The 19273-nt window shown below is 38.4% G+C and overlaps 1 protein-coding gene and 1 long non-coding RNA gene across 10 annotated transcripts in view; one reads left to right on the plus strand and one right to left on the minus strand.

Annotated features, from left to right (window-relative positions):
• The window catches only part of CFAP61 (cilia and flagella associated protein 61), a 111690-nt gene that overhangs the window by 58926 nt on the left and 33491 nt on the right, over positions 1-19273 (minus strand). For all 9 annotated transcript variants that reach the window (XM_080584997.1, XM_080584996.1, XM_080584993.1 and 6 more), the window contains 3 exons: positions 18631-18708; positions 17053-17259; positions 14272-14406 (listed from right to left, as the gene is read on the minus strand). In XM_080584997.1, the coding sequence (XP_080441123.1) occupies positions 14272-14406; positions 17053-17259; positions 18631-18708 (420 nt within the window). The remainder of the gene's footprint in view (positions 1-14271; positions 14407-17052; positions 17260-18630; positions 18709-19273) is intronic.
• On the plus strand, positions 1139-16316 carry LOC308191985. Its single transcript, XR_013948443.1, has 2 exons — positions 1139-6920; positions 10973-16316. It is a non-coding gene; the product is annotated as an uncharacterized lncRNA (long non-coding RNA).

Genomic DNA, 19273 nt, shown 5'->3' on the forward strand with positions numbered 1-19273 from the left:
TAGATATACATTAAAAATAACTGGAAAAGTCTGCTAAGAATTATTAAGCTATCAGCACTGTGCTGCCTTGCACTCATACAAAACTTACAGGTCACCGACATGACTAACATCATGATTTTCCCATGGACACCACAAGATAATACAGTAGATTAAAGGTACTAAAAATGATGAAACGTATGCATCTTTAATAGGTCACAAAATTAGTAGTGCTTGATGTTCTGGCTTCTCTTGAAAAAGACACTATAGAGTCTTGTAAGGTTTAAAAATACTGTCTCTTCTAGAATTTACCACCATTTAGTTAATTCCTGGGGCACATATTTACATGATGCTGAGATAATTTTTGTACCTTCTGGAGCAATTTTTACTCTTGCTGTTTCATTTATGGAAATGCTTTTACTTGTAAAATCATTAGGAAGCTGTGTCTTGAATGCCTTAGTTTTCAATGTGCTAGTTAAATATACAATCTCTTTCAAAACATACATATATATTATTAAACACAGAACAGCTACACCAAAAGCCAGGCTGTCATATGTGTAAGCTATTATAATGTCACTGAGACAAATACCCTGGCAAAAATCTTGCCACAGAGTTTTAGTTAATACCTTCTCAGTTTTCTTTCTCCTGACGCATATACATGTACTGCATACATGTTTAAGACAGTAAATTTCTGGTATTTTCATTGTAACTGTTTCTTTAGGTCTCCTGAACTAACTGAAAGATTCCCAAAAATATAAAAGAGAGTCAAGAGACAACATTGCATTTGACTTTTATTTTTTCTGCCCCAAACTATATTTAGTTTTCAAATTTTTGATGAAAGACAGGGAAACACTTTCCATCTTACAGCATATCTCTGCTTTTTTTCTTATTTATTGCTTTGGGTTATATACCTTCACATTTCACAGAATGAATAATTATAGATTTATGGATGCACTGAAGGGAGAAATAGAAAACCGTGCTACTTTGTCAGCCACTTCTCCTATATATTTCTGCAGTGTCACTTAAGGAGGAAGCAATGTAGGACTTCTAACAGGTTTTCCTCTATTACTAATAGGATACATCAGGTTAATAAAATTAAGCCCTCTAAATTCCTCCTATAAAATTACAGTATAAATATTCGCTATATATTAGTCGACAGAGTAACTCAATATATGAAGAATAAGTACTTTATTTTAAAGCTATGGTAATGACGTTGGCCTTCTCAAGAAGAACATGGCATACTGAGATCCCCAGGCAATCTGTTATGCTATGCCTTTGCAGTGGTGACCTACAGATGAGATTTCAGCAGTCTCGCTACAGAAGCTGTATACCACACTAGAGTGCTCTGCCACATCTTAAGGCGAGATTATGGGTCAATTATTTGCAAACCGTCATCACTGTAGAGGAGACAATTTAAGACGTGGCAATTAAATGTGTTCTTTGGGCAGGCAACTTCTTCTGTTTGTTTGTTGGTTGGGTTTTTTTTCTGTTGTTTTTTTTTTAACCGCCAGATAAATGTTCTTCTGGCTGTAGTTCTTCACAGTGCAATGATGACATCCAGTGGTGAGCCAGATTCATCTCTGAGATGAGCGGGCTGAACTCCACTGAGAAAATTCCAGAAGATACCTTAGAAAGTATACCGGCCCACTGTGCTGCTTATTGGGGAAGTTGGGAGTGTGAAGCTTGACACGTGCCCGCAGTCTCATGCAGCCCCACGCCGAAGAGCCATAGCCAGGGCTGAGCACATAACGGCTGCAGTGCTGCCAAAGATAACGATACGTAGGGCATCTGCAGCTTTCTGTGATCCAGTGCAACTTTCTAATCCAAAGCCTGTGCTTTCTAACATGGTTAAACACTCCTTACAGCAGGGTTTGCCAATAAAAAGAGCTTGATCATAAATGAAGATATAACACTTCCACATTTCAGAAACTGAACAAACCTTATATATCGCACTGAAAACATATGTCGTTGTTAAAGATTTTCAGAAACAAGAAGAATAGATGAAAATTATTAACGCAGCTAAAAGCACTGCTTAAAATAAAACTTGTGCTATGCTTTTATAGCATACTAAATGGGTAAGCCCTGACTGCAACGCCTAGCATTATTCTGCAAGGGCTGAGATGGAGATCTCATGGCACCACAAATACGTGCTGAGGGTGCAGTGTGTTCAGACCCTGGGGTCTGTGAACTCTGCAGTCAAGAGCAATGAAAGGCTTTTTTAATTTTATTTTATTTTTAGCTGTGCACAGATTAGAAAATTTCTAAAAAAGCAATGCCTTCTGAAGGAAAAATTATCAGTGATGCTTTTGCTGAAACATGGCTTTTAACAAATCTAATAAAATGGTAAGAAGAACATGAAGAGAAACTTCTTCTAATGTGTCTAATCAACCAAAATAACTAGACAGGAATGTCGGCCACTAATAAGATAAACCCAAAAGACCTTACAGCAATGCCAAGTTCAAATATCTTCCACTGCAGTGCTGTTTTTTGTTGTTGTTGTTGTCATTTTTGTTTTGTTTTTTAATGTACTCCAACAAAGAAATATAAAGCAGTAATACAATTTTCTAGGGAAGAGTTGTATCTAATTTATGAAATGGCTTCTGTATCAATGATACAAAAGCAGCATATGAGTAGAATATAACTGTTTTTGTTTGCCACACAATGGCCCCAATACCAACAGCTGTCATGCTTCAGAAATCACCTTTCTAACAGCTAAGTACACTAAATGGCCCTAGGGAGTAAGGAATTAGGTGGATTGGTCCCATAATACCACCTTATTTTAACAAAATGTCAGGACAAATGACTACATATGTTCCCCAGAGGAACAATCAGACATCATAATTGATAGGTCAATAGCAAAATCTAACTTGTTTACTTTGTATCCAATTTATTAAATAAAATAACAATCATTAACTAATGTGAAGCAAAAAACAATTATTGCCATTGTTAGAAAAGGCACCCATAGCTCAGAGAAAAGTATTTTCTTTGATTATCAAAATGAGATTTTTTTTTAATTTATTTTTTTCCCTTCTACTCTCCTATCTGACAGGCTCTGCCATTGCACCACCTGTCACACTGCTTCCACCTGGGAGGGCAGAGCGCCCACCTATGGCTTCAATTCCAGCTGCTGACAAAGGCGGCTTCTCTTGATTAGCCCATGGGGGATATGTCTCCATGTGGACCATCAGTGCCATCCACTTAGAGGCCTTCAAGCTTTACTTCCATTAAAAATGCGTATGCATTTCTCTGAAAACACAAATCCTGCATGTAAATCGTGTCTTACTCATCATCACATAGTATATGTTCCAGAATAAGAAATTTTACAGCATTAAAAAAATCACACATCCTTCTACACTAAGCAAGCAGTGAAAAAAATAGTAATTTGGTTTTAGTGAACACGTTTGTATGCACTTTTTCCTCCCCACTTCCAAAGCAGGAGAAGCAGCACCATACATCCACAAGGCACGTTCAGATCTCTCGTCTGGGTAGCCATCCCGTTTGCATTGTGCCTGGGAATGTATTAATTGTACATTTACTCACAGTATACAATGGTAGTACAAACTCAGATGGAGAGTATTTTGTAGTTTCTTTTAATTCTCTTTTTAAGCAATGGGCCCTGGGCTATTTGTAAGATATATAAAAATATTTATTGCTATTGTTTTTAAAATAGGCCTGGTTTTATATCAAATCCCACCTTCATTTAAACAGAAACAATGGAAACCGAACAAACAAGAATGAAAAGAAGTTGGACAGAGCTTTGACAGAAAAGGAGCAGTGGGATGTTCTGAATTGGGTATTGGTAAATACATCCTAGTAAAACATCCCAAGTGTGTCAAGGAGAGCTATTGCAGCCACTGCTAGAACTGTTCATGCAAAGACTCCATAAAGCTGCAGAGTTTGGACTTGATTTTATTACACACTGAGCACTTGGGCCTTATCCAGCTGAAAACAATCAAGTGTTTGCTAAATGTTAAGTATGTGGGAGTGCCACTGAACTCATAAGGCCTGACTCTTGAGTTCAGGGCGCTACTAGGTAAGCATGGAACTGACTCACTTGTGTGTTTGGCACCTTTACAGACCCTTTATTACTCCTGGAGGTAACAGTGCACCACCCGGGCAGACCTCCAGCAAGGAGCATCTTCCAGCACTGTTTTCTGTGATTCCACACCTGTATGCAAAGCTTTTGTTTTAACTGAGCACTTGCCACCAAGAAATCTGAATAACAGTTACTGCCATGCAGGATCCATGTAACTTGAAGTCTGCTACTTTAAAAAGCATCAGAAGGAGTAAAAACAATCAACAAACCTGTTCCTGGATCAGTGCTGAGATCAGCAACAGTGGCAGGCAAACAAGAAAGTGAACAAACAGACCTGTTTTAATTTCAAGCTCCATTTGATTCACAAGAAAAACAAACAAAGAAAAAAAAAACAACAATGCAGTCTGAATAACTTTTTAATTCTAATTGCTTTTTAAGAAGAAACTTTCTTTAGTAACTTGGTTTTACTAACCAGATAAAATGTAGCCATTATATAACATTTTTCACCCACAGCCCTCAAAGGCCTTTATGAATGAAGTCAGTATTATTACATCAGTCGTCATATGAGGAAACTCTGATCTTCAGCTTCTAGAAAAACCACAAATTATACATTCATGATAATTCCTATGACAATCCCTATGACTCCCTATGAAACTAGGGATTCACTGTCGAACTCCAAAGAGCAGCAAAAGAGAGCAGACATGGACACACGTTTAATATCCTTGCAGAACCATTGCTACCATGGTAAGAAACTGTTCTTTTTCTGCTTTTAGCATTAACATTTGGCTTCCCGGCCCAAAGAGGGCTGGACAGTTTGCACTTGCACAAAGATCTCATGATTGCTGCTCAGCTTAAAAGAACAAATGACTAAACACTAAATGTTGTCAATTTCAAAGAGAGTTCAGTTCTCCCCCATGTTAATTGAAGAAAGTGATGTGCAGGAAGGCACAGGAACTGCAGCAGAGCCACTCAAGTGTGTAAAGTGGGTTTGCAAGTGGGCAAAGCATACAGCTGGCTCTCAGAGTTAGTTTCCCCAGATTTTAAGATAAAGAAATCAGCTTTACAGAGGTCAATGCTCATCTGTTGTTTTGAGAAAGTCACTAATGCTCTGCTGGCAATTCTTGCTTCCCAGTTCATCTTTGTCTACTTATTTTTATCCCACAAGTATTTGGAGGGGAGAGGAGAAGCAGGCAATAAAATGGAAACATTATTTTTGACAAGATTAACAAAAACACAAAAATGTAGCAATATTTAGGAGCTTCAGCCTGAAATACCTTCCAGATATTATATAGTTGGACTCTCAGAATAAATGTGGAAATACAGGAAGGGCTGGACTGGATGGCTTTCAATTCTGTATGCCAGATTTATATAAAACATCAAAGGTCTATTACACATAACATCAAGAAGCTATACTGATTTTCTCCAAGGAAGGCTCTAGCTGTGCCTGAAGCTACAGCAGCAAAACTGGAGCTCGCAATAACCATGTAGACGCTACTGATGCAGTGCTGGAAGGTTCTCTCCTTGTCCTGCTTTTTGTAAATCCTTGCAAAAAGCTGACCTCTGTAGCTCAAGTCCATACAACAGAGAAGTGCAGACAGCCAGTCACTGGATAAAAGACTCTGATGAGAACACTCTGACTGTACACAGCTTGCACAGAAACACCGAACTAAGTAAAGAATCCTAGCAGTTAGAATTACTCTGGAAATAGCAACTGGATTGGACGCTGGGCCAATGTGTAGGGGCAGGTAAATTATTGCACACAGCTCACCAGTGCTGCTAGCTTGTCCCAGTGTCTCATTGCAACTGGCACTGAGCCCTCTGCTGCCCATTGGCATGGAGATGGCTCTGCTCTGGAGAGGCAGAGGCACTTCGGGGAGATGCCATGGAAACCATTCTGCCAGACACCTCCCTGGCACTTGCACCGCGCTGGCAGTTGCAGTGGCTACCAGCAGCTTCCCGGTGTGCACCCTTGTGCTATGCTCCGTGGTGTCGGCGATAAGCCTCCACAGTGCAGGGGCTGGGGGACCCAAGGAAGCAAACTTTCACCTGCATTTTCCCTGCGGCCCATGTGCCTCCTGGCAGGGGTAAGAGCAGACCTGCTCTTGCAGCGCAGCTCTGCTTTTCCACGGATCAGCAGCATAAATAGTGGCAGCTCCCCTGAATGACATACCTTCCCTTAAAGAATGCAATTAATCCGTAACCAGTAACAGCTCTCTTGCCTTCTCACCAAGGAAGCATAGCCCTAGTTTCTCTATTTGTACAATTTAGTGTACCAGATGCCCCAGGCACAACTGCAGGAAAGCCAAAAAAGTCCTTCAGATTTGCTGGTGACTGTATCCGCAATTCAGCTGGTGCAAACCACCTCAGAAATTGAGCACCCAGGAGCTCCTGCCTCACCATGATCCTGCAACAGTGACCCTGAGGAAGTCATAACCCACACCTTTAAAGCAGGCAGATGCTAAATAGCAAAGATTTTTTTAACAGCCTAAGACTGCAATAAAATGCTAATTGAAAAACGTGAAAAACGTGTGACAAATAATTTAGATGTTGAAAATTACCGTAGAGAATAGTTTGCAATAACCATGTTACCAATACGATTAATTTTGGTAAATGACATCTTTAAACAGGTTACTTGAACAAATTTCTAAGACATCTGAATACTAGTACAATAGCCAACCCAACTTTCATTGCTAATCATACAGTCCTTGATTTCTAAGTGTTTTCTTTACCGTGCATTTCCACAGGGAAGAGGCAGAAGTTTCCTTCCAAGTCCTGGTCCCACAAGCAGGTACCTGAAGCTTGGTCCTGATCACTACTCTGCACCAAAACCAGAGCTGTGGCACTCTGCCCTCCTGCACAGAGAAGGCTGGAGCCCAAAGGGTCAAAAGAGCAAGCAAACGCTTCTCAGGTATCAGAGCTGACAGAATTCCTCAAATCCTGCTTTGGCATAATTATCAAACATCTACTAAGTCACTCCAACTCCAAGGTAAATAAAGTAGATTGAAAATGTAGTCATTTTAAAACTAATTTGTTACCGATAATTTCACAAGAGAAGTTGGAGTCTAACAGTCTGAACCAAAGCCATTTGAAATTAATGGGATAAGAGTCATTTATTCAAATTGGCTCTAAACATAAATGGATATGGAAAAATACTTTCCTGCACTAGGACCAGGGTCTCAGCCACAGACCATCATTAACTTAACCAACGTTTCCTTAACTTCTCTTTTTTTTTATTATTATTTTTTTTATTTGTACATAGTTCTTGTGCCACCACAATGCACATCGACTGTATTACCTTCACGTAGAATAAACAAATTAAATTAAAATTAGGATTTACCTATAAACAGCAAAATCATAGGCTACTGAAAATACCACTAGCCTTTCCAGACCTTACAATGTTTTTTTTTCCACAAACACAGAACTTACTTAAGCTTTGATTTTAAGCAAGCCCTGCTTCACCTCTCTGTTTATAAACTGTAAAAGCTGAACATCCCTGACAGGACCTCACGGTAAAAATCTCTCACTGATGGCTGGCTCGGGAGGGTTTCCCTCTGGGGATTTCTCTTGAGAAAAGTAATAATATGGCTGCTAATAACAAGTACCACTAGAAAACCACCACAGCACATCACAACTTCCATGATACCCATTTCAAAACAGGACTGTATATGCTCTGGGAAGGGAGAAGGCAGAACCACCTCTGTCCATCAGACCTACTCCACACAGGCTCATGGCATAGAGGTAGATTTTTCCTGAAGTACTGAGTTCATTGAAGAATGTAAGAGAAGTATAAAATTAAGAGCTTTAAAACATAAAATCTAAAAGACAGGCAAGCATCACATTTCACACTGAAAATAATAAACACAATTACTAACAGTATGAAGATACAAGGGGAGATTGATTCACAGCTTACTGCAGTAGAGTCATATTTTAGTGACAACAGCTGTGGTTCTTCATTTTGTAATAATCAACATTACCTTTCTTTGGGAAAAAACATCTATTTCCCTCCTTGCAAGTTGCAATTATACCACTTCCAAAGTCTTTGGAAATGTTTTGAAAAGGCTTGAAAACAAGTCTGACCTGTTTTTAAGCAGAAATTACTATTTTAGTTTGCTGCAAATGTCATTAACACCTGTATAGTACTGACATCATGCTTTCAAAATAAAGATAGGTCATCTTACTTTTAATTTCACACATGCACATAAGTGGTAAACATTCAGAGCATTCCTGTTAATGATGCCATCTGGTGCCTCCCATAATTGTGTAATATTCAGCCTTCCAAACAAGATGTAATGGCAGCAATACACAAAACCCACTGACATTTACAGTAAGGAAATTTATTATCAGCCATCAGTTCAGAATGGCTATGTTTGCATGACTTACTGGTGCTAGAAAAATCATCACCTTCCCCGAGAAAGTGGAGGTACAATAAATAATGGATTTTAATACATGCATATGCTACAAAAGCATTAAAAATACATTACTCAGGCACAATAGCATCTTAAGCAACAGTTACTTCTTTAAAAATTAATACTACTTCCCTGGTTAAATGAAAACTACATGCCAAGCCTTTGTTTTTAATATCAACGTGTTCACATACAAATTATATTATGTAGGAATGATTGTATTTTTACTTTGATCCGTCAATCTTAACATTTAAAAAGCAGGGAATTCTCTTGCCCATTTTACTTAAGCTTTTTTTTGCTACATTCATTCTCTTTTATCTTAACCGAGGCTTACTGATTCAAAAAAACAACAACAACTTTCATGTTTTAGCCACTTTCAGTATATTCCACTGCCTCACTTCAATCCATATAGAACAAACTGAGCCAAAATGAAATTTCCTATTGCTACAGATTTTCTACGAAGTCAAAATACATTTTAGGGGAGGGCAGGCAGCTATAACATAAAATAGCAAGAACAGTTTTTCTTAACCACTTTTAGTAATTCAGCGCACTTTCAATTTTATTACTGAATAATGTTGAAGAGAAGGCATCCACAGAACTATGGCTAACTTTTTCTGTGGTGGGACGCAGCACCAAACCCACTGTTGTACACGTAATCTTCCCCCTAGTCATTTCCTGGACATCAATCCAGGCACCCTGGCAACACTCAACCCTTGAACAAGTTCACAGTGGACTAGCTCAGCAAACTCAAGACTGGATTGAGCACCTCACTCCATGCTTTTGCCTGTCACTCCTTCACTGACTACTTCTTGTCCCAGTTTAGACCTTTCCTCTAATGCACCGTAGCATGACTTGAGAAGTACAAAATTACCCGAGAAAGATTTATTGTGTATGTTATTTTAAAATAGATTTATACAATGCTGTGCAGACTTCCACAATATTCAATTGTTCTGCCTTCCTTTTATAAGCTATAGCACAAGAAACAATTCCGAACTGTGGAATAAAACCTGACAGCTTGAATGATACCATGAAATAAAAGATATATAACAAACCCAATAGCATGAATAATAATGATCGAGCAGAAACAAGAAAATAATTTGACAGATGTGTGACATTTTTGTTCTTTGTTGTGGATCAGTTATTCTTGTTAATTATATCACCTATTCTTCCCTTTTATTGATAATTACATGAAGCAGATGGATAACAGAATGCTCCCAGATGGTGAGAAAGCAAACAAGTTTACAAATTGTTTATTTATGAAGATATCATTAAAAATTATTTCATTATCTACAGTTTTCTACTCCACCAACAAGTACAGGCACCTTAAAGGCCAGCAGCACTTCATAAGGTATTTAGTATTCTGCTGTAACCAACTGCTTTTTAACATAACATGACTGAAATGACTGACAGATGTGCAAAACACAATAATAATCTAATCTGTTTTAACACTGTGGGAATTAAGATTTTGAATCTTTGGATCTTCTGCCAATTGGCGCTTCAATGCTGTTTACTGATTCTGAATACAAAAAATCAGAGATTTCTTTTTGATTTGGAACAGCTGTAGAAAGTGTTTGATCTAATGAGCAGACAGGAGCTTTTTCAGGTCTGTGTCATGAAACTCTATAGCTTGGCAGATGTATGGCCTGATGCAATTTTGAGCTAATATGTGGAACTTCTGATATGCTTGCTAGAGAAGGGCAGGCTTAACAGGCATCCCAAAGTCTGGGTACTTCCAGGATTAAATGCAAATAAGACCATTAGCAACAGTGTCATTCCAGAGGGCTGCAGCGGGAGACTGGGGAGTATAAGGCTGCCCCCTCTGTGCCTTCTCAGTAAATCCTCACCTGATTTATCCCAACCTCTTCAGTAAAGGGATGCAAGATAGAGTTTTGTAGGATCAGACAGAAAATTAGCAGCAAAATGTATTTGCCATCTCAAGGAATGCAATAAAAACACACACTGTCATTAGTGACTATTACAGGAAGATGTTACTATGGTCATAAGAATTTTCAGCCCTTTAGGAAATGGACAGGCACTGCTTTGGAAGCGTCAGGTCTTCTGAAGCACAAGACGAAGCAGCACAGAGTCGTAATTTAGGAGCAACAGTGAAAAAACTTGTGGTTGCCTTAAAACCAGTGCAAGGCTTTAATAACAAGGACAGGAATCAGAGAAGAGGAACAGAGTGTCTAAAGTCTGTATTTCTTCAGAGTCATGGCCATTTTAACCACGAGCAAAGAGGAAACACAGGACAAAGCCTGTCTCAAACCAGAAACAATACTGAATGAAAGGACAAGGAGTGAATGGGGTGGCTGGATAATTGCAGTTAAACAGTTGCTTGGTTAATGGTAAATTATGTTTTCATATGATAAATTTCTGCATTAAGAGCAAATATCTCTACCTTACACCAAGCTCTCCAAGAAAGACTACAGAAGGAAGGACCCATGCTGTCATAAACACCATGAAACCCAGTTCATTCTGCTTGCTAGAAGCAGGTGCGAGCAGGCCAGGAGTCCATACAGAGTAGCACATAGGGTTTTCCTCTTTTCTCTTTTTCCAGATTCTGGAGTAGACAAGAGCTTTGACAGAGGGATGAGGAGAGCAAGTTATTACAGACAAAAAACAACTTCTGGTGCTCATCTGTCTGTGACAACTGATCCAGACCTGCAGGAAAACCACCTCTCTTCTGCACAGCCAGGATCCATCCGGACTGGCAACACATGCGAATTAGCTGAGGGCAAAGCTTTCCTGATTTAGATCACTGCTTTGGCTTCTGGCTTTGGAGGAAGGAAACAGGGAAGGGAGTCCTTGCGGGTCCTCTTTATCTGTACTTGGTCACTGTTTACAAGTGAATCTCTTCAAGGTCACAAGCAGGCTGGAACGTATTAAAGAGAGACACAAATTGATTGAGCCCCCAGGCTCCCACTGTGCACTCTCTCTATGATACTAAGCCACTAATGGCCTACAGAGATATGAATGCACAAATCAAGAGCTGTGCTCAGACACCGAATGGCTGAGCTGCTGAGCCCCAAGCTGTTACTGGTGAAAAATAAATTTTGCAGCAAGAAAAAGAGAGAGACAGCTCAAAAAAAGGCTGGGACAAGAGGAGGGCAAAAAGCTGCAAAAGCAGTAGATGAGAAGCAGATGTTGATGGCTAGATATCAAGGGGCATCTTGTGGGTATCAAAGCAAGAATTTCATTACAATTATCTCCATCATAACAGAGATACTCAAGCAATTAATTAGGAAAGGCAGAACTTTCAAGAAAGAATTGAAAAAGAATTGAAAAAAGAATTTTCAAATGAAAATTCTACATTTTCAAAATCGACTTAAATTACAACACAGAGATTGTAAATGGCATGTGAAAAAACTGCCACCATTGCAGAGCTACCTACAACAGGAATTACAATAATAACCAGTCCTTCAGCTTTCAGGAACAAAGTGGGCTTGTGCTAATTTCAGAAAGAAGTGGGTTTTGTTTGTTTGTTTGCTTGTATGTTTTAACATAAGAAGGAAAAGACACCTCAATTAAAAGAAGCTTAGCAAGCCAGAAGAAACATGTGAAAAAGACAGGCGGAGCTGTCTCAACTACTTGGAAGCCCTGCTTGCCCAATGGTTTTAAGACCCTGCAAGTTCCTGCCATATCTACACAACAGCTTGGGAAAGATCTTGTTTAAAACCATCCTAACAAAGATGGTAAATGACATTTTCTCCTTACTGTTATTAAGGTGCTTGCCTCAGAAAGTTTCCCACTACTTCCTACTCCAGCCTCTTCTGCCTTTCATTTTTCCCTCTCTCTTCTCCACACTTTCCTTCCAACATTCTTTTTCATTTCCCTTTTACCTCACTTTATAGCCTGCTAGCATCTCTCTTCCATGACCAAAATGTGTCTCGCTATTTTTAGAGGTGACTATTCTCAACCTTTCCATTTGGCAGTTATTCTATCAAGGAGTTATATGTAGTATCTTGCTCCTTGCAACAGGAATTGTGCCTTTCTGTTTACAGAGTGTCTGAGCACACTTTTTGATTGCTAAAATGATGTAGAGGTATGATAATAATGTGCCTGCTGAAAGCTAATTATACTAATTTTATAAAAATACACCTCTTTTTATTTGCAACTTAGCTGCAGGATTTTGCAGGGAAGAGTAGGATTATTGATTTGCATCAATCTTCCTTTCTGCAACATTAAAGAGAGGGCAAATGCCTTATGCCTGGCTACTTGCCAGAGCTAACAAAACATCCAAGATCTGAAAGCAGCAACAGCTTTTTACTTACACTAGCACATGCAGTCCCCCATGGTAGGTTACCTCTTAAATTATAAAGCTTTCCCAACCGATGCTGGCCAGAGGTCATTTCTTTCACTCAACAGAAGAGTCAGTTTAGCTTTGTATGGTTTCAAATTCTTGGTATTTCAGAAAACTATAGGCAGCAGTACAGGACTAGCTTTATCCTCAAGTTACTGCCTAGGGATCAACCCCAGATGTCAGTTTTGATAGAACACAGTCTGTCAAAAATCTATAATTAATGCTGGTGCATATGCACGGATACTTACACGGTGCTAACTTTTCTTTTCCACAGCAAAACTTTGCTAGTGAAATATTTGTGTGTTTTACTCAACAGAAATTTATTAAACATTGGAGATTTTAAACAATTATCTCACTACCTGCAACTCTCAGAAATCCTTAGAAAGAACCCAGGAATGAGCAGACACCAGTTTGCAAATCTCTTAGAAATTGGAGGTTTGTAATATTCTATCTCCAATAAAAACACTAAGATGAGCTCTTCTAGTAGGAGTAACAGCACACTTTAAAGATAAAATAGGAAGGAGTTTAAAAAAGAAGGGTTAGATAGTTTATTCTGTATAGAAGAGGAAGGTAAGGATGTACATGCTGAGGGAAAGACTTCGTTCAACAAAGCCAAACTCAATTCAATGGGCTCAGCCATGCTCTGGATTTTGCTTTGCCAATTGCTACCTAATTAAGAATTTTGAATGCCAAAAATTACTGACTGACTGCGAAAAGGACAGCACTAAAAATATTATATGGGAACCCATCTCAGCCAACTGGAAGGTAGTAGACAGACATAAAGCTCCCTAATTATGTTTCTTTAGTAAATTACAGCCACCTACTGAGAGTATCTATCACTAATTGTTTTTTTTCATAGTATTTCAGCTTCACTAGTTATTCTTGTGAGGAGCCTCTTCACATCAAATTTTAGTTATTTAAAACTATAAGACAGCATAAAGTGTAAGTTATTTAACCAATGAAATTTTAAGAGACTTGAATTTCAGAAACTCTTGACTGCATGAGTCCTACATAAATAAGAACTGTTTGGTAGTGAAAACAAACTTTTCCTTTGCTGTTAAATTATTCCTGGTATTTTGAAGCATTTTTGAAGGTACCCTATGCATTGAAGAAAACTGACTTCGGGACTGACAAAAAAAATTGATATAAGCAATTTCTACAGAAATTGTCAGAAGCATAAAATTGCATTTTTTCACTTGGAGAGCATAATACCTAAATGAACTTACCAGGAAGTGGGAATAAATAGTAAGTCAGAACATTTAAAATGTGTTATGAGTCTTAAAAGTACCACCATGGAAAAATATTGGTAAAACATAAGCATGTATTAGTAGGTAAATGTAATAGTTCAGCAATTGCTGGTTGCAATGTTTTAAATTCAAGCTTAGAAGAAGCAATGGTAGTGCAGAAGCAGAGCTGGGATTGTAAGGGTATGGACACCATGTTCAATGTAATTAAGAAGCAACCTATCAACACAAAGCTGGTAATGCCATCCCATCTGCCAAACCCTGCATTAGCTGGCACTATGCCTCTTGCCTGCTGCTGCTTCTGTTACCCACCTGATCCTTGGAGACCTGCTCTGATGGAGCGTTTATGCCAAGCTCTTCCAGAGGATAGACAATCTGTCGTCTTGGTCGCACGGGAACCATGTAATGAAGGGCAGATGTCAGGGAATGGGCACAGGGATTCTGAAACTGAAAGACAGAGATCTATATTTCAGCAGAGAGAATGTCAGAACAGTGCATCACAGATGTCTCTTGTATGGCTTTGCAAATACAAAATTCTTAGCTCTGTTGGCTAAATCTGAGAGAAAAATCAGTAAATAAACAAACATACTCAGAGCAGAGGAATGAATTGCAGATAATTCCTGACACTAATGAAGATAATTATGAGAGTAATTACATTACTATCTCTGTGGGAATGACAGATAAACAAGTGGTTTGGTTTATGGGATTTTTCAGCACAAGTATTTTCCCCAGGAGGATATTTTTCTCCATAGTGATCATGAATCAGCTTGATTTGACCTCATTAAGCTATGTTATCTACTTACTGCTAACCTTTGCTTGTTTGGCAGAGAATGGTTATGAATTTATATAAAAATTCTATACCAACTAAAACGTCAATTTCATCCAAGTGATAAATATTAATAAACTGGCATAAACTTGAAGTGAATGAAAACCCTAATGTTAATGTGACTAGCATGGATCATTAGAAGTAGCTTTATTCCATTTATTACTGTATGACTGGCTCCATCATAACTTATGACATGAAAATGAAAAAAAGAAAAGAATTACAGGAAATAGAGAATGACCATTAATTCAAACTAAATTACACTGAAGTACCATTCCATCCACACAGATCAAAAAAAATGTTACTACACTGAGAACTGAGTAAAATATCACTTCTACTGCTTATTAGAAAGCAACGATGAGCTAAAGTAACTTAAAGGAACTCTAACCTGGAAATAGACCAAACTGGAATTATTAGTATGATTAACTTCTCCTTCCATCCACTGCCATTAAACTGCATTTTTGTAAGTGCCTCTGAAGAACTTGAGAACCTAATGCTACGCAAGGACATTGGTTTCTCAAGAGAGCACTTCACAGAACTCCACAAAAGTGCACACTGGAGAAGCAGAAAAATACACCCTTCTGAAAATGGACCTGTCCAACTTGTAAAAATTCCTATGTTAAAACAGGTGACAATTCCAAAACCACATAAGTCAGAGGACTGAATTCATCTCAGTCGCCATCTAAAAGCTTGGAGCTTAGTCCAGCTAGTCATGCAGACACCCCCCAGAGCTGAAGAAAGAGGTGAGCATCTCCAGAGGGCAATTCTTTCCGTCCTAAGATAGGTAGCTATGATCGATAGATGAACTGCCCTCTGTGTGCACTGTGTTTTCTCCATTAATTCTGCAAGGAGCCTAGGTGATTTGGCTGGGCCAGATACTAGCTGTAGATGGCTGCACACCAATGCATTGACATGATTGTAAATTTTACTTTGTGCTCCCTTTTCTTGCCTGACATGAGACTGATAACAAGACAGACGTGAGTATTTTTAGAAGAATCTTTTCTTCTGCTTCCACAAATTATGTTCTTGGAAATTAATCTTCTCATGCAGCATTAGGTTCTTATTTTTCTTCTGTAGCACTTGCAGAAACACATTTGTTTTCAGTAACAATGAGGTGCCTAGATCCTCCTGAGTTTTGATGAAAGTCTGAAGTACCTAAATCACTTTTGAAGTGTTCTTAAAAACCACTTGGATGTAGTTTTGATACTTTTCCCTTGCACATGCTCATGCTGTACTATGCTCAGTGACATAATTCCTTTTTTCTTCCTCCAATTCAGTCTGAATCTAAACAAATAGGAGTACTTCTCAAAATTCATTGTGTAGCTGAGTAGCTGTATGTGAGACAGCACAACTCAATTTGGCTCTAGTAATAAACTATGACAAGAAATATAAATTGTTAAATATAAAGGTGATATATGTGCATTATACCTTGTCATTTAATATTTGCTTGGTAACTGACATACAAATGACAAAGATATGTCAGATGTATTGGCTTATTGAAAGCAATTAAACAGAAAACATTATGTTGGTCCTCACTTGATGAGTTGCGACAGTTCTTTGTTTTTTAACTACACGTCTAACCTAGGGGCAAGAACTTAGGCAGGACTGGGAATACTGAATGCTTGCTACCTCATCCTGGAACAGATCTATTGGGAAAGGACAGTAAAGGGCAGAAACTTGACCCTAAGCACTACAGTATATTTAATGGAAGGGACTCATACAACAAATACGAGAACCTATGTGGGTAAGAAGCAGATATACGTCACCCAGAAACAATGAGGAGGTAGCAAACAAATTATTCTTCTACTGTGCTGCTCCCGGGGCAACATACTAACATGTGTAACTTAAGACATCTAACCACATTTAGAGAACAGTTGCCCTAGGATCCTCTAAATTTGATAGAAAAACAGACACTCACAAAGAATCATTCATCCCAGAAAAAACCACCCCCTAAGAAGAGCTCCATTCTCTTAACAGCCTAGGTAAAGAGCCATGGACAAGTACACACCAAACTTATGGTCCTCCACACGCTTACTGAAGATACTGAGTAAGTTATGACTTGCATGCACTGCTAACAACACTACAGACTAAGCCTGCTATGCAACAGATGTGTCCATGAATGCAGATTATGTGGCACAAGAAAACAAAGTACAATTTGCTCCAGGTTGCTAAGACAATTCCTGTTTACAGTCAGTCATAGAAGCAAAAAGAACAAAGTGAGCAAAGGTGACAATTTTTAATATGTAAAATGCAAACAACTTCTTTGTTACCTTGCCCTCTTCATACTGTGGATAAATAGGGTAGTAAAGAGAAGATTTGTGGGCTAAGCGAAGAATCTCCTTTAGAAAGTGTTTGGTATAGTGATGAAATATTGGATTTAAGGCAAAGTGGTAAAGACGTCCATGTTCCTCTTGCTGGTGGTGGTTAAAATGAATAAAGTCTTCAATATTGTAATGTGATCGAATATACTCAATGTCCTGGAAAGTAAGAAACTGAAAATCAGCAGTGATGAAATAGCTACATCCACAGTATTTTAGCAAGAGTTGCTTTTTATCAATTAAGGAATTAAATAAGAATACCAAAATGAATCACAGAATGACAGAATTGAAGGGGTTGGGAGGGACCTCAAGAGATCATCGGGTCCAACCCCCCTGCCAAAGCAGGTTCCCTAGAGCAGGTTGCCCAGGCAGGCGTCCAGATGGGCCTTGAATATCTCCAGAGAAGGAGACTCCACAATCATCCTGGGCAGCCTGTTCCAGTGAAAATGAAGAGCCTTTGAGGGTTATTCTCAATTAAAAAGCACATTGACTGAACACATTTTTCTTGGAAATCTTTTCATTGTATCAAAAACTACTATTCTATTTGTCCACCTTTATTTGCAGGGAATGCATATTTGACCCCTTCACAACAACTGCTGATACAGGTTAATGGACATTCATGGGGAAAAAAAACAACAAAAAACAACAAAAAAAAACGATCTCTGTTTAGCGGAGTTCAAGGCAGAGAAGCCTGGTCTTCTCACAAGAATTAAACCAACAGAGAGGAATTTTACAGAAAAGAGCTGTGCAAGAAAGGCTCTCCAACAGATTTCCCCTATTAAAGTGATAAGCTGGGATTTTTTGCACATTTATACACTCCAGGAATTGTTGCATCCTCTTAACTCAACGCACTTAGAATAATTAAGAGCTGTTTTCGGAAACAGGAGCAACTACTCCTTAGTTTAAGAACTAAGCACTACAGTTGTTGAAAGATCTATAATCTACCTTTTCAATAATATCAGAAATCCATAAAACTAAGCATTAAAGAACGTTTATTTTCCAAGAATAATGTTCAACTTTATCTTTTTTTGGTATTCCATTAGAGCATATGATTTTTGCTCTTTTGTTTTGAAGTCAAGTGCAATTTATAAGCTACTGTTGGGAAAAGAAGTTAAGAAAGGAAATCTCGAAGGACAGGTGCTACTCTTTGCAGTATGCTTAGCAAAACTGCTCACTGACTTTGGATTCTTGGGGGCAAAATAAGTAATTCCAAACACCTGGAGGCAGAATGGCTTTATGCTAAAGAACCAAAAAAGGATGCTTTCAGAACCCATCAAACAATTTCTTGCAAATAACGGGATGATTTTTTTTTCATCTGCATGTCAATCATAGTCCATGAGAAGGGAAATAATACAGTTTACATAGGAAAGAAATAGAAAGCTTAGAGAAGCATTATTTTTCACATGTATTTTCTGTTAGGTACATGTATAGTGGCAAGCACAGAACTCAGCCTTCGGTGCTGAGGGCTCATTGTTACTATTTTCATACAATACAAACATAGCAAATGGGGAAAATATAAATAGAATTTACCATTTCATCTCTAATGACTGAAATGCCAACTATTTGATCCAAAACTTCTGCTATGAATGCTTGTACTGGGGTCCCATCCTGCAAGGCAAGAGCAACATAGGATAGGCACAGTTCCTATTTTATTATTGATCTCAACATTTTACTGTAAACGTGTATTTCGCCACATGACCACAGTTAAAATATTTTCCCAGTGCATATTCATGCACTACCCAAATTTAGCTCTTCCTAAACTCAAGACATAATGAATGCTTAGAACAGTGTTGTATATAGTCGAACTCCTGACCATGCAGAACCACACTGACTAAAGTTTAGTTTAGGGTCTAGCTGCTACAGCAGTGCTATAGGCTCAGCCACTAATTTAGTCCTGGGTTAAGTTCTGATGTTAGGAAATAACATTAATTAAAATATACATAATCTTCATCAATAGCAGTATAAAATGGATTTCCCTGCAGTTGTATGATTGTTAATGTTAATACTCGGTATCTTGTCCATGTAGCATGTTCCAGCGAGCAAAAATATTCTGATGTTCCCTACTGTTTCCTAAGCATATGTCTGGTTGTGTTATGGGAAGGAGAAATAGGCCCCTATCATGTAACAAAACACACTTATGTGTTCATCATGCAGCCAGATGTACATGCAAGAA

The sequence above is a fragment of the Anser brachyrhynchus genome (genome assembly GCF_964034855.1).
Source record: "Anser brachyrhynchus genome assembly, chromosome: 3".
Classification (NCBI taxonomy): Eukaryota; Metazoa; Chordata; class Aves; order Anseriformes; family Anatidae; genus Anser; species Anser brachyrhynchus.